Source organism: Pristiophorus japonicus, chromosome 20 (assembly GCF_044704955.1).
Source record: "Pristiophorus japonicus isolate sPriJap1 chromosome 20, sPriJap1.hap1, whole genome shotgun sequence".
In the NCBI taxonomy this organism is placed as follows: Eukaryota; Metazoa; Chordata; class Chondrichthyes; family Pristiophoridae; genus Pristiophorus; species Pristiophorus japonicus.
This window is the reverse complement of record NC_091996.1, coordinates 19,915,892-19,931,098: the sequence shown is the minus strand read 5'-3', so window position 1 is coordinate 19,931,098 and position 15,207 is coordinate 19,915,892. Positions and strand designations below refer to the sequence as shown.

Below are 15,207 nucleotides of genomic sequence, written 5' to 3'. Positions count from 1 at the left end.
GCGATTTCTAAGATAGTCCGTTCTCCACCAGTTGCTCCTAAAAATCAGGCGCAAATCATGTGGAAACTTGGGCCCTTAAAGTGAGTTCTCAGGTGGCAGAGCAGTCCAATGCGGGACCTACAGTCTCGAAACAGGTGGGGCAGACAGTGGTTGAAGGAAAGGGTGGATGGGGAGCCCCTGGTTTGCCGCACGCTTCTTCCGCTGTCTGCGTTTGATTTCTGCATGCTCTCCACGTCGAGACTCGAGGGCTCAGCACCCTCCCGGATGCTCTACCTCCACTTTGGGCGGTCTTGGACCAGGGATTCCCAGGTGTCGACAGGGATGTTGCACTTTATCAAGGAGGCTTTGAGGGTGTCCTTGAATTGTTTCCTCTGCCCACATGGGGCTCGCTTGCCGTGTCGGAGCTCCGAGTAGAGCGCTTGCTAAGGGAGTCTCGTGTCGGGCATACGGACGATGTGGCCCGCCTGACAGAGCTGGTCGAGCGTGGTCAGTGCTTCGATACTGGGGATGTTGGCCTGATCGAGAACACTGACGTTGGTGTGTCTATCCTCCCAGTGGATTTGCAGGATCTTGCGGAGGCAGCGCTGGTGGTACTTCTCCAATGCTTTGCGATGTCTGCTGTATATAGACCACGTGTCTGAGCCATGTAGGAGGGTGGATATCACTACTGCCCTGTAGACCATAAGCTTGGTGCCAGATTTGAGGTCCTAGTCTTCAAACACTCTCTTCCTCAGGATACCGAAGGCTCCGCTGGCACACTGGAGGTGATGTTGGACCTCGTCATCGATGTCCACCCTTGCTGATAGCAGGCTCCCGAGGTGTGGAAAATGGTCCACGTTTTCCAAGGCTTCGCCGTGGATTTTGATGACTGGGGGCAGTGCTGCGTGGCGGGGTCAGGTTGGTGGAGGACCTTTGTCTTACGGATGTTTAGTGTAAGGCCCATGCTTTCATACGCCTCGGTGAAGGTGTTGACAATGGCTTGGAGTTTGGCCTCTGAGTGTGCGCAGACGCAAGCGTCAAGAAAGGGGACAAGTCTGACTGCGGTAACTACAAAGAAATTTCCCTGTTGTTGGCCACTGGGAAAGTCATCACAAGAATCCTCCTCAATCGTCTTCTCCCTGTGGCTGAAGAACTCCTCCCAGAGTCGCAATGCGGATTCCGTCCACTAAGGGGTACAATGACATGATCTTTACCGCGCGACAACTACAAGAGAAATGCAGTGAACAGCATCATCCCTTGTACAAGGCAGCCTTTGACCTTACAAAGGCCTTTGAACCTGTCAACTTGCGAGGGATTATGGAGCGTCCTCCTCCGTTTCGGCTGCCCCCAAAAGTTTGTCACCATCCTCTGCCTGCTCCACGATGACATGCAAGCCGTGATCCTGACCAACCGATCCACCACAGACCCAATCCACGTCCGCGCTGGGGTCAAGCAGGGCTGCATCATTGCACCAACACTCCTCTCGATCTTCCTTGCTGCAATGCTTCATCTCACCTTCAACAAGCTCCCTGCTGGAGGGTAACTAAACTATAGAACCGATGGGAACCTGTTCAACCTTCGCTGCCTCCAGGCTAGATCCAAGGTCGTCCATCCTCTGTCATCGAGCAATACATATATGGAACACTACTTACAAACCCCCAATTGATGGTAATATTTTTCAGAGAGCTAATGGTATAGTCTGGACTTTTTAATCATTGCAAGTGGTGATACAGTGGGAAGCCAGCACTTGTTTTAACCTTCCTATTTTCTTTTGGCAGCCTTCACACCAGCTGCTTTTAAACCTGGGCCAAAGTCAGCTTGGCTCACAGCAGTAGCACTCTCGTTGTGGGTTCAAGTCTCCCTCCAGGATTTGAGCACATCATCTTGGCTGACACTTCAGTGCAGTACTGAGGAAGTACTTTGTTGTTGGAGGGGCTGCCTTTCAGCTGAGATGTTAAAATGAGGCTCTGTCTGCCTGACCATATAAAATATCTCATAGCAGGAGAGTACTTCCGATGGCCTGGCCAACATTTATTCCTCCAGCAACACCACTAAAACCCAGATTAATTGGTCATTTATCTCACTGCTATTTATGGTACCTTGCTGTATGCAAATTAGCTGCCACATCTGCCGACAAATCAACAATGACTGCACTTTGAAAGTAAATCTTTGTGAAGCACTTTGGGTCATCCTAAGGTTGAGAAAGGCCCTATATAAGTACAAGTTCTTATAAATGCAAGTTCTTTCTTTCTTAATCTGCACCAAGACAATCTCTTTTTGAATTTACTATGTGCATTGTCCACTTATTCGTTGGTTTTATACTACAATTTTGGTGATGAGATAAGGCATGGATATCAAAAATAGAAAAAACTTAAAGTAGACATAATAATTAATACGAATGTTACTGAACCATTCTTACCTTGCTCCTTACTTCTATCTCACCCTGCACACTTTGCATAAACTGCAGCAGCTTTCAGCAGCCCTCTCTTCTCGCTATGCTCTCCCTTCACACTAAAAGCTTGTCTCTCACTTTCATGTCAGGTGCTGAAAATGTTGAGGTCCTTATGCCACTTGATGAAGAGGAGGCCAGCCCTCCTGCAGATGCAGCATCACTCAATCTGACCCTAGCAAGCACCAGCTCAGAGAATGGCACAATGCATACTATAGAGGTTAGCTTGGAAAATGGGTCTTTGCGTAGTGAATTACCAGTCAGAAGGGCGCAGGGAGGTAGGATGTGTTCCAGCTCGCCAGATGACCAAATCACATACTAGCTCTACTGCAGAGGATTCAGATGCTGACACCAGGAAATGCTAGGTGCACTGTGCAGCCTGCCAGCGAGCTTGCATGCAATGGCTCAGAGCATGGAGAAGTCCAACTCCAGCGTCTTAAACATAGAAACATAGAAAATAGGTGCAGGAACAGGCCATTGTGCCCTTTAAGCCTGCACCACCATTCAATATGATCATGGCTGATCATGCAACTTCAGCACCCCATTCCTGCTTTCTCTCCATACCCCTTGATCCCTTTAGCCATAAGGGCCACATTTAACTCCATTTTGAATATATCTAACGAATTGGCCTCAACAACTTTCTGTGGTAGAGAATTCCACAGGTTCACAATTCTCTGGGTGAAGAAGTTTCTCCTCATCTTGGTCCTAAATGAATTACCCCTTATCCTTAGATTGTGACCCCTGGTTCTGGACTTCTCCAACATCGGGAACATTCTTCCTGCATCTAACATGTCCAATCCCATCAGAATTTTACATGTTTCTATGAGATCCCCTCTCATTCTTCAAAATTCCAGTCTTGGGGCTTTGTGCAGAACATGGAGACCATTCTATCCATGAACATGGCAGTAGCACTCATCTTGATGGAGCCTATGCTGACAGCTTCAATGGCAGTATACACGACTGCCATGAAGACACAGATGGTTGCCATCGACTCTATGGGCCAATAAAAAGAAAGCATTACATTTATATAGTGTCTTTCACAATGACCAGATGTCTCAAAGCACTTTACAGCCAATGAAGTACTTTTGGAGTGTAGTCACTGTTGTAATGTAGGAAACGCGGCAGCCAATTTGCCCCCAACAGGCTCACAAATAACAATGTGATAATGACCAGATAAACTGCTTTTGTTATGTTGATTGAGGGATAACTATTGGCCAGGATACCGGAGATAACTCCCCTACTTTTCTTCGAATAGTGCCATAGGATCTTTTATGACCACCTGAGAGAGCATGCGGGGTATCGGTTTAACATTTCATCGGAAAGACGGCACTTCTGATAGTACAGCAATCCCTCAGCACTGCTTTGGAGTGTCAGCCTAGATTTATGTGCTCAAGTCCCTGGAGTAGGACGTGAACCTACAACCTTCTGACTCCGAGGCGAGTGTGCTATCCACTGAGCCACAGCTAACACTCATAAATCAGTGTTGATGGTGTTTCCTTGCAGAGCCATAAGAGTGCTGAGGCACAATCCCAGGAGAGTGGTCTCGGTTCCATGGGAGGGGTGTCTGCTGTCCTCTCTCAGGACAACAGCATGATACCATCTAATCTCCCAGTGCCCTTCTAAGTGCCACACAGCCAGCTGGCCAGACTGCTCCAGCCCACATTAAGATGCTGCAATCTGCAGCCGGGCTCTCAACACCCACAGCTGCTTGAGGTTGCCCACTACAGCCGTCTGAAGTGTCCTTAATGGAAGCTGTAGCCACAGGGGATACACTTCATAGGAGCACTAGGATAAGTAAAGAGTGCCCGGGATAGGCAGTAAGGGCTTGCTCAAGGATGATTCTTAATTATTCCTGTTAAATATTATACACAGAATTGAGTTGTTGGATTAATTTTATTTTTCGGATTTAGTGTTGCTGTTAGTATTTGTAGTGAAGTGAGGACAAGACCCATAAGAAAGAAAGACTTGCATTTATATAGCGCCTTTCACAGCCACCAGACTTCTCAAAGCCAATGAAGTACTTTTGGAGTGTAGTCACTGTTGTAATGTGGGCAATGCAGCAGCCAATTTGCACACATGCAAACTCCCACAAACAGCAATGTGATAATGACCAGATAATTTTTTTTTTTCATTATGTTAATTGAGAGATAAATATTGGCCAGGACACCAGGGATAACACCCCTGCTCTTCTTCGAAATAGTGCCATGGGATCTTTTACGTCCACTTGAGATGGCAGTCGGGGCCTCGGTTTAATGTCTCATCTGAAAGACAGCTCCTCCGACAGTGCAGCACTCCCTCAGCACTGCACTGGAGTGTCAGCCTAGAAATCTTTGTGAACCCACAACCTTCTGACTCAGAGGCAAGAGTGCCACAGCTGATACTGCATAAGGCTGGCCTGAAAGAAGGCAATTGGATGGTGGTAGTTAAGGATGGTGGTGATAAGGATTGCGGGAATGTTAGTGTATTTGGGATGGGAGAGATGGTTCATGTGAAGCGTGCTTCGATGAGTTGCTCTCGAGCTCTGGCAGCTTGGAGCACTGGTGGCTGATGCTGCTCATCTCCTCCTCCTGCTCATGTTATTCTTCCTCCTCCTGCACTTCTTGCTGCCCAGGTGGTGGTAAGGGCTTGTCCTTTATTATTGCAAAGTTACACAGCATGCAGCACACAACCGCAAATCTGGATACAATGCCTGTGGAGGTGTCTGATCTAATATAGCGCGGGGGACACAGCGGAATGATCACACATGCACCACCAGCCATATTGAACTCTTAAGTACACGTTTTATACCTGTACAATATCCATTTCTAGGCCCTTGTTTAAACAAATGTTCCATTATTTTAACTGAGTTCAGACATGAGGTTATAAATGAGACATAATGCAGTTGAAGTGCTGTAGCCTGCAAGGCTACGGACCAAGAGCTGGAAAGTGGAATTATGCTGAATAGTTGTTTTTCGACTGGCGCAAACTGAGTGGCCTCCTTCTGTATCGCAAATTTCTATGATTCCATGATAATACAGTTAGTTTAATGAGTAAATATAACACAGTGAATTGAGATTGAATAGAATGTGATCATACAGGTTAATCATAAATTTAAAAGGAAACATTCATTTGGACACAGATTTGCTCTCTCTAAGTTCCATTGGAAAAACTATTAGGCCGCAGAACTGAATTTAAATTACAATGGCCTGTAAGGATAACTAATAAAAGAAACAACAATAACCTCAAGACAGAGTTGGCACCTGACTATTCATAAATCTCTTGAGATTTTCCATTCACCATATAAACCTCAATATAAATCATTTCTATAATCCTTGAGATTCTTTTACCTTTAAACCTCACAGGCTATTCTAAGTTCCTCTTGTATTATGAATGATGAATAAATGGTGAACTCATTGCATTGCAGTGAATGCTAAAGATTACATAATTTATGAAAATGTGAATTGCAAAAAAGAGTTGCCAAAAGAAAATACATATAAGTAATGCAAGAAACTAAATCAGATATTTTCACAGTGATCTGCAACATTGCATGGGGGGCGGGGTTTGAATTAGCAATGGGAGGAAATTAAAAGGTTGTGCTATGCTGAAAACAACTTTTCATGATTCCTGAATCTATTAGCCATAAATAGAGCATGTATCATCAGTCCTAAATAAGAGCATCGTGTGAATGCAGAAATATAAACCGGCTAGGAAGAATGTTATCCATCACTACATGTCAACTATCACCTGAATACTGAATGTGGAGTTGGCATTAGACTGGCAAAAGTCTTTGATTCAATTACCTACTCTGTCAAATATGGCATGTGGCATCTAGGGAAGAGACCTTGAGGCAAAAACACGCAGATGGGATGGAAAAATTAGCAAAATTATTGTTTTCGTCTCATTGAAACTCAGAAACGTAACCATGGCCACATTACGTAATAACCGTGCAATTCTGTTTATTTTGGATATAGTTCCAGATGTTATGGTCTTGAAGTGTATTTCTCAACGGCTAAGTAAACTGGACTGTTCCACTCTGGGCTGGGTGATGCATGGATTCCCTCAAGATATAGGACAAGCTGAAATGCTAAAAGATGCAGGATTCATAGCAAATAGGTAAGTCTTTATAATATAAGATTTTAAACCTTTGTGTGAGTAATATTGTATCCAGCACATTGTAACCAAGGTTGTACGATTATGACTTTAATACACCACATGATGTAACTCACTGCTCACCATGTGATCTACATAGAATCACTGGTAAATAATAGAATGGCCCGTATTTTGCCGTCAGCGGCAAAAGAACAGCGCTTGCTGTTCATTACACTTGCACTTGCTGGCGACTTTCTGTGGGGTTTCACACTGCAATTTGAGGTAATTAGAGAGCCAAAATAGCATGGCGCCCTCTACGGGGGATCTGAGACCTGTGTGAATAGGGCAAGCAACATGTCTCCTCAACCAATCACATTGATCCACCCTTACTGAGACACGTGGGGGCCGAAATTCACCGTCCCTGAAGGGGACCGCGGGGTTTGGACGGCTGATTGAAAAAATCGATCGGCCGTCGCAGTCGGGTGCTTTTTCCCCACCTCGAGCCATATTCAGCTCGGGGGGGCATTTGAGCGGTGCACACTTCGACCGAAAACGGCAGGGTGAAGCTACAGTAAAGGAAAGTTTCCTGCGGTGAGGTAATCAGCGGGCGGTCCACTGGAAAACGGCCACCACAGCGATTTTCACCAACAAAAACGGAGGACTTCTTCAGGCAGTGCCCCCGCGAGGTATTTGAGTTGGTGCTCGTACGCAACACCACTGGGGTTTTGCCGCGATCAGGTCCCTTTGGCAGGGGAATAGTTGTATTAATTTTAGTGTTTTTATTTCAGATTCCATCAGCCACGGTATTTAGCTTTTCATATAGTTATTAATTTTAGTGTTATTTCATAATTCCATCATTCGCAGTATGTAGCTTTTCATATAGTTTTATTAATTATTAGTGTCTTTATGTCATTCTATCATCTGCAGTATTTAGCTTTTCAGATAGTTTTATTAATTATTTTGGCTCCATTAAACCTGCTGAGTGCTGCTCAGAGGTTTTGAGAGACTTTTGGAGGACCTTCAGGTCTGACTCTTTAGTGGAGGCCTGAAGGTGCCATTCTGGGCTCTAAAGACCTGCTTGGCAGGGTGCACCGTGAGGATGGGATCAGTGTTGGGAGGGTGACACCTGGTAAGACGCAGGGCGGCACACAGGAGAAGGCGTCGCCCTCAGCACCGTGCAGACAGACAGCGGGCAAGGGAGGCAGCAGCCATGATTCGTTCATTCTGCACCAGAGTAGTGTGCCCACTGTCTTTACCGGCCCGAATCAGGATTGCGGTTGGCTACTTGGGTACAAGGGATATCCCCTGTTCCTTTGGCTGCACGCTCCACTGCAAAACCCCAGGACAGCGCCAGAGCATGCATACTATGACGCTCATTGTGCCACCAGGTGCATCATCGAGCAGTGCATAGGCATCCTTAAGCAGAGGTTCCAGCACCTGTACCACTCTAGTGGCACCTTGCAGTACTCTACTCAACGGGTCTCCATAATCGTCATGGTCTGCTGCATGCTGCACAACCTGCCCATCATGAGGGGACAGCCGCTGGAGGTCGAGGAGGAGGATCCCCATCGCCCCAGAGCTAGGAGGCGCGACCCATCACCACCCTGGAAGGGCCGGTGCAGACTGGCCAGCACTCTCCTGGGAGGGTGCATCCTCACATATTTGGAGGTGCCTGACACCTCCCCTGCAATCTCCCTCCATGTATTATGTACTGCCTGTCTGCCAGGTCTCCCCATGTCAGGAAACAGTACTCTGCTCCTGTCCTCCACACCGTCCATCAGTGTCTCCAGCTCCTTATCACTGAACCTGTTGGCTCTCCTTTACCTCTTACACCAGCCATCCTTCCAAACTCTTTCCCCCCTCAGGGCCTTGCTGCAAACACTGGCCTTTAAAAAGCAGCTGGCTCTTTGGAAATCCTTACCTGCATGCTGAATTTCTCAGTGGTGATAACGCTCAAATTGAGACAGCCACACCGCTGAAAAATCCACTTTGGAAGGGTTCATTAATGCTGGAATCCATTTTTCCACTTTTGGAGCTGAATATGGGGCGGCCACAAAAAAATGTTGGTGCTAATAGCCCCAAAAAGGTGGGGGGGAGCACCAGCTTTCCAGCGCTATTAAATTTCAGGCCCACAGAGTCTAAACCAAGAAGTGTAAGTTAGAATATTTAATTAAATGTAAAATCATGTACAGAAAATGAAATAGGGGACCCCCGCAGTTAGAACGGCGCACCTTGACTTTTTAGAACAGAAATGGCGCCTATTATTTACCTTCGTATTCTCCCCGCAGTCCGATCGATCCAGGCCCTTGGCGCAGTGCAGCAGAACGCGTGGGGGGAGGAACCACAGCGCCGGGACCTCTGCACATGCACGCTAGAGTGTGCGCGCATGTGCAGTAGCTCCTCGCAGCCCGAGTCTGTGTGGGAGGGGCCCGAAGCACGCTTCCCCTGGCCCTGGCCGAATGGGCTCCCCTGATGCCGCGTTCATGTGAGCAGGCCCCCAATTGCCCTAGCAGCATTATTTCAGTGGTTGTGCCTATGTGTGGGCGCACGTTTTGATTTACAGTACCTTGAATATTTTATGACAAGATTGGGATCTTTACAGCATAACTTGCCGAAGGCATTATTGTCAACCAGCAAGTCAAAGGCAGGAGATGTTTGGCAACAGGTTAATGTGTGTGTGGGACACATGAAGCATTCAGAGAGCGGGGATGGCTTCATGCAATGTGTGAAAGCGAAGGAACAGGCCGACGGGGGGCGAGGCAGATGGGGACCTGGCTCGAGCTGAATTACCGAGCTGGCTGAGGCCAGAAAAGCAAACTTTGAACGAACCAAGGCCAACAACCAACAGCTGCTGGCACCGATCCAATAACGGTTCGTGGCATTATTTTGTTGACCAAATCGAATACATTTCGTGCGTGTGTGTGTCTCTCTCTCTCTCTATCTCAAAAATCCCCCCACCCCTCACTGTCAGAAACAGAGAGAGGGACACTGACAGAAACAGAGAGCGACACTGACAGAGACACTGACAGAAACACAGAGAGAGACTGACGGAACACAGAGAGGTTGACAGAAACACCTTCCCTTCACATAAAGGTAGGACTTCTATTTTTTATTTGTTATTGATTGGTTGCTTATTACTTTGGTCTTGGTGCTTTAGGTGCAGGGTTCCTTCTATTTTTTATTTGTTAATTAATTGCTTATTACTTTTTGTGCTTTGTTTGGTGCTTTGTAAGTCTTAGTGCAGATCCTGTCAGCTTCCTTGTATTTTTTTATTTGTTATTGAATACTTATTTTTGTGCTTTGTTTAGTGCTTGGTGCTCTAAATGTTCTGTTTTGTTTTGTGCTTAGTGCTTAAAATGTTCTTGTGCTTCTTTAATGTTGTTGTGAAGGTATTTAGTGCTTTGCAAAATCTTCTCTCTTCCCTTCCCCCCATCTCTGGCTATCTGCGCTGATTTCTTAAGTCTCCGCAAAGTTTTTCTGAGCATACAAAAGTGTCCACATACGCTAGACTAAGTTAGTTTGGAGTAACTTTTCGCTGGCTAAACTTGCTTAAATGGCCAAAACAGGCATAAGTGGCTGGTAATAAAGGGTAGATTTCCTCCTTCAGCACCAGGGCTTAAGAGATTGGTGGGGCAGAAGCTTTAAAATGATGCAATTAGTTTAAAGAAAATCTTGAGTAGCTAATGCCCAATTTTGCAATTGGGGCTTCTACCCTGCCAAGCTCTTACGCCCTGGTGCTGAAGAGAAAAATCTACCCCCACATGACCATATGCCATCATCCACTTCACGTCGGTCCACGGTGCACAGTAGGCATTCTTTAGAGTTTTTAGATAATTCACAGTGCCCTGACAAGATACTGCCAGACTTGAAAAATGTGGTCCATTTACATTAGCTAGGCTTGAGTAGATTTACTTTTTCATTTGGTGGCCTCTGTTAGCTTTGCTGTTTTGAGGATAATGCTTCTACCATAAGGGATTTTGCCTTGTGATATCTGGAAGAATTATATTTCTATGGGGTAAGCAGTTAATAATAAAATATGCAGCGAAGTAGACTAAGGGGAATAGAAATTAGGGCAAGAGATAGGAAGAAGACAAAGCAAACCAGAGGCAGAAAAATTAAAGATTAAAAAAAAAAGGCTGGGGTGCTGCCCTTCACGGTGGTGGTCACTGAGTAGTGGGGCATGGGTTTATATTTGAATTTTTGTCCCCCCTCTTACTCTTTCTCTCTCGCTCTCTCTCTCATTCTCTTTCTCCTCTTTCTCTTTCTCTCTCATACTTACATTGTATACATGCACATATCATGACAGGGGTTTGCCCAGCGGATTGATAAAGCCATATGCAAATCTGAGAAGCTTTCCAATTCTGGATGCTTATTAGAGAATTCCAAGGTTGTGAACTTTAGTACTGGTACTAAGATGCATTTGACTGATACTGAATTTTGAGGTTTTGGATGTGTCCCAACAGCATTTAGTACCAAAGAAGGAAATTACTGAATTTTCCATTGTTGGACACTTTCTAATCATCCAAAGCTGGGAAGCTTCTTGATCTGCATATACTTTCAGATCAGTCTCCATGCTGGCCTGATGAATGGAGCTATCCCAGGATGGACGCTGCCTCTCTGTTGGAGTACAGCTTGACAAGTAACGTTGAGTATCAATAGGCTGTTCAACCGCAGAGGAAAATGGCGCTAAGTCTGATCCTATCCTTACCTGTCATTCACAAGTGAGAGGTCACACTGGATAATAATGGGAAGCAGGAAGCCAACGATTTTCCCCTCCCTAACTCCGAGTGCTGGATTTTTGGCTTTGCTGATTTCGGGCGGCAGGGCAATAATGTTTGCATCCGGGAACAGTTTGCGCCTCAGTCGTTAAAATTGGGCATTTGGACCCTGAGTGTGGGGCGAAGCGCTAAGGGAGGTGTTGTACACCTCTCTTAGGGCGCTAGGCTGGCTGAGCATGGGAAAATCCCGAGCTAAAGAGTCGGCCCGAGAGCGCTCTAAGAGAGGCCCAAGAAGAAAAAAAACACCAAAAACATTCCCAATCCATAGCCCACGTCACCACAACATAAATTGCAAAAGAAAAAGAAAAAACTTACCTGAGGTGGACATTACTTACCTCATTGCAGCCGGTATAGGTTGGACCACCTGCTCACTGAATAAACTCACTGATAACCTGAGCAGGTAAAATGGATTCAGTTTTTTTTTCTAAAATACTGTCGGCCGGGAGACTTTTTACAGATATCATCTGTTTCTCTAAATAAGTAACTATTAATGAGGCTAATACTGGGAAAGGGTTAGCACCTGAAATGTAATCTGATTTCCTTGCACAGGGTTCAATTATTTTTTTTCTGTACTGCCTAATGCCATAACTATCATGAACGTGTGAATTTGCATCAAACCAAGACTAAAATGACAGAATTAAAGCTGAACTATCAAAACATTGCTAATTGGTAGAATGCTGACTACTATGACTGGAAAATCTATGATTGCCATTTTACTGGTCAACTTGGACTAAATTCGAGCTCTGTCCAGGGAAATTCAGCAGCAGACTTTTGACTGCTTGAGCACAGGTAAGTGAATTCATCAGTGTGTAGTGTTTGCACAGACTTCAGTATTCTCCAGTGCTGATCCCCACATGGATTACTGTGAACACACAGCAGATTGATAGAAGGTTCAATGGGAAAATGGAGTTGGAATCACCAGCACAATCCTGGGGCCAGCAAGGTTAATAATCACATTACCAGCTTCTCAGTCTTTAGCCATTTCAAGTGGTAGGTGTCGCTCTGCATGCTACAGCCCTATCTTACTCCTCATTAATTGTGCTAATACAGCTGTACCTGTCCTCTATCCTTGCCATTTACAAAAAGTTTGTTGGGCATGCGGTGGAATATTCATCGCTCTTTAGTTCTATGTGCAGAGAAAGCACTTTCATAAGGTGTGATTTTAGAGGATTATTCTGCTGCTTCCACAGTGAAATAGAAAACCGAGCAAGCCAGGAACTTGGTTGTGAAATTGTGTCCATTAGAGACAGGGGATTCTGGAATTTCAAATAAGCATTTCATGTAAATTCACCACCTTTTCCGTGTGTTTTCCAATTATATTCACCGTACAAACATCACTGACTTTGTCCAAAGCAAAATTTCATCAAATATGCAATGCTACCTGGACCTGTTTCCTGTCATTCTCTCTTGGGGTTGAAGTTCCTCTGAGCTTTTTTTTTAGCACATTTGAGTCAGTGGTGTGTATTATTTTAATGAAGTTATTTTAAGCAGAAAATTGAATTTTAAATGCCATTTATAATAAGAGATAAATGTGAGTTGAAGTTTCATTCTAAAAGTTTCGTAAGAGGAAACAACAGCAGGGTACCAGCTTGGTGTCAGCTTGGTGCAGTTGGTAACATTCTTGCTGAGTCACTTGAAGATTGTGGGTTCAAGTACATAATCTAGGCTGTGCAGTACTGAGGGAGTGCTATATTGTCAAAGGTGCCATCTTTCCGATGAGATGTTAAATTGAGGCTCATGAAATATATCGGCATTCCTTCATCGTCGCTAGGTCAAAATTCTGGAATTCCCTCCCGAACAACACTGTGGGAGCACCTTCACCATATGGTTCAAGGAGGCAGTTCACCACCATCTTCTCAAGGGCAATTAGGGATGGGCAATAAATGCTGGCCTTACCAGCGACGCCCACATCCCAGGAATGAATAAAAGAAAAAGTGGATGTACAAGATCCTGTATTACAAAGCAGGATGCCCTTCCTGTGTCAATATTCTTCCCTCATCCAGCACCCCCATCATTCATTCACACATTTTCTGCCACACTTGACTATATAAAAGCTGTGACTGCACTTCGAAAGTAGTCCATTGGTTGCAAAGTGTTTTGTGGCATCCTGAGGATGTGATAAGGTGCTATGCAAATTAAAATTCTTTCCTTACCAAAACGAGCAGCCAGCGACAGCATTTGGGAGCTCAAGACTTACAGTCTTACATGGACAAGCTACTGCTACAGATTCCAGAATATCTCCTTGTTACAGCTAAAATCACAGCTTTAACTTTTAACTTTCCAGTCATAAAGCAACATTAATTATGATCATCCAGAAGTCTGTGGTTTGTAATTGTTTATTCACTAGAATTGCATTTAAATAAATGATTGCTTCAAAGTCATTAACAAGATTTAGAATTTGTGTTACATTACTGTGGTACTCAGAATGAACTTGTCGCACATAACTGATTTTCAGTAGCAGTCACGGTGATTCATTTAAGACTTGGATCTATGGCCCCGATATTTATGGAGAGGGTGCGGGTGAGGCCGAGAATGGCTGAAGAACCTGGCAAGGCGGGTGTTGTGGAGGCCCTGCCGATCTTAATGGCAAGACCTCATTTGCATCTTGTAGATTTGCCTTCCATCTAGCAGGTTGTGAAATGGACAGCCTGGACTGTGGGCGGAAGGGCTGGGGGCTGATGACATGCTATCGGGAGAGCTGGGGGCAGGAGACTTAATATTGAGAAGCCTGGGAGGAGGAGGCCCACGATCGGGAGGGGCAGGTGGAGGAGGCCTGCGATCGGAAGAGGCAGGTGGAGGAGGCCTGCGATCGGGAGGGGCAGGTGAAGGAGGCCCACGATCGGGAGGGGCAGGTGCAGTAGGCCTGTGATCGGGAGGGGCAGGTGGAGGAGGCCTGCGATTGGGAGGGGCAGGTGGAGGAGGCCTGCGATCGGGAGGGGCAGGTGAAGGAGGCCCACGATCGGGAGGGGCAGGTGGAGGAGGCCTGTGATCGGGAGGGGCAGGTGAAGGAGGCCCACGATTGGGAGGGGCAGGTGGAGGAGGCTTGTGATCGGGAAAGCTGGGGGAAGGAGGAGTAAGAGCTTCTTCAGGTATATAAAAAGGAAGAGGGTAGCTAAAGTAAATGATGGTCCATGGAGGATGAGTCTGGGGAATTAATAATGGGGAACAGGGAGATGGCAGAGACTTTGAACAACTATTTCGTATCGGTCTTCACGGTAGAAGACACTAAAAACATCCTAATAATGGATAATCAAGGGGCCAAAGGGAGGGGGGTACTTAAAACAATCACGATCACTAAAGAAAAAGTACTCGGTAAAATAATGGGACTAAAGGTGGACAAATCCCCTGGACCTGATGGCCTACATCCTAGGGTCTTAAAAGAAGAGGCTACAGAGATAGTGGATGCATAGTTGCAATATACCAACATTTCCTGGAGTCTGGAGAGCCCCCAATGGATTGGAAAACTGCAAATGTAATGCCCCTATTTAAAAAAGAAGGGAGACAGAAAGCAGGAAACTATAGACCAGTTAGCCTAACATCTTCATTGGGAAAATGCTGGAGTCCATCATTAAGGAAACACTAGCAGGGCAAAGGCATTTGGAAAAACATAATGGAGTCAAGCAGAGTCAGCATGGTTTTATGAAAGGGAAATCACATTTGACAAATTTGCTGGATTTCTTTGAGGATGTAACGAGCAGGGTGGATAAGAGGGAACCAGTGGATGTGGTGAATTTGGATTTCCAGAAGGCATTCGATAAGATGCCACATAAAAGGTTACTGCACAAGATAAAAGTTCATGGGGTTGGGCTAATATATTCGCATGGATAGAGGATTAGCTAACGAACAGAAAACAGAGAGTCGGGATAAATGGGTCATTTTCCGGTTGGCAAACAGTAACTAGTGGGATGCCACAGGGATCGGTGCTGAGGCCTC

The 15,207-nt window shown here is 45.6% G+C and overlaps 1 protein-coding gene across 4 annotated transcripts in view; it reads left to right on the top strand.

Annotated features, from left to right (window-relative positions):
* ak8 (adenylate kinase 8) overlaps positions 1-15,207 on the top strand; it is a 239,681-nt gene that overhangs the window by 142,775 nt on the left and 81,699 nt on the right. For 3 of the 4 annotated variants that reach the window (XM_070863870.1, XM_070863869.1, XM_070863873.1), the window contains one exon: positions 6,379-6,520. In XM_070863870.1, coding sequence (XP_070719971.1) covers positions 6,379-6,520 — 142 coding nt within the window. Of the gene's footprint in view, positions 1-6,378; positions 6,521-9,098; positions 9,202-15,207 lie in introns of those variants that run through there. The other variant, XM_070863871.1, reaches the window with a different exon arrangement.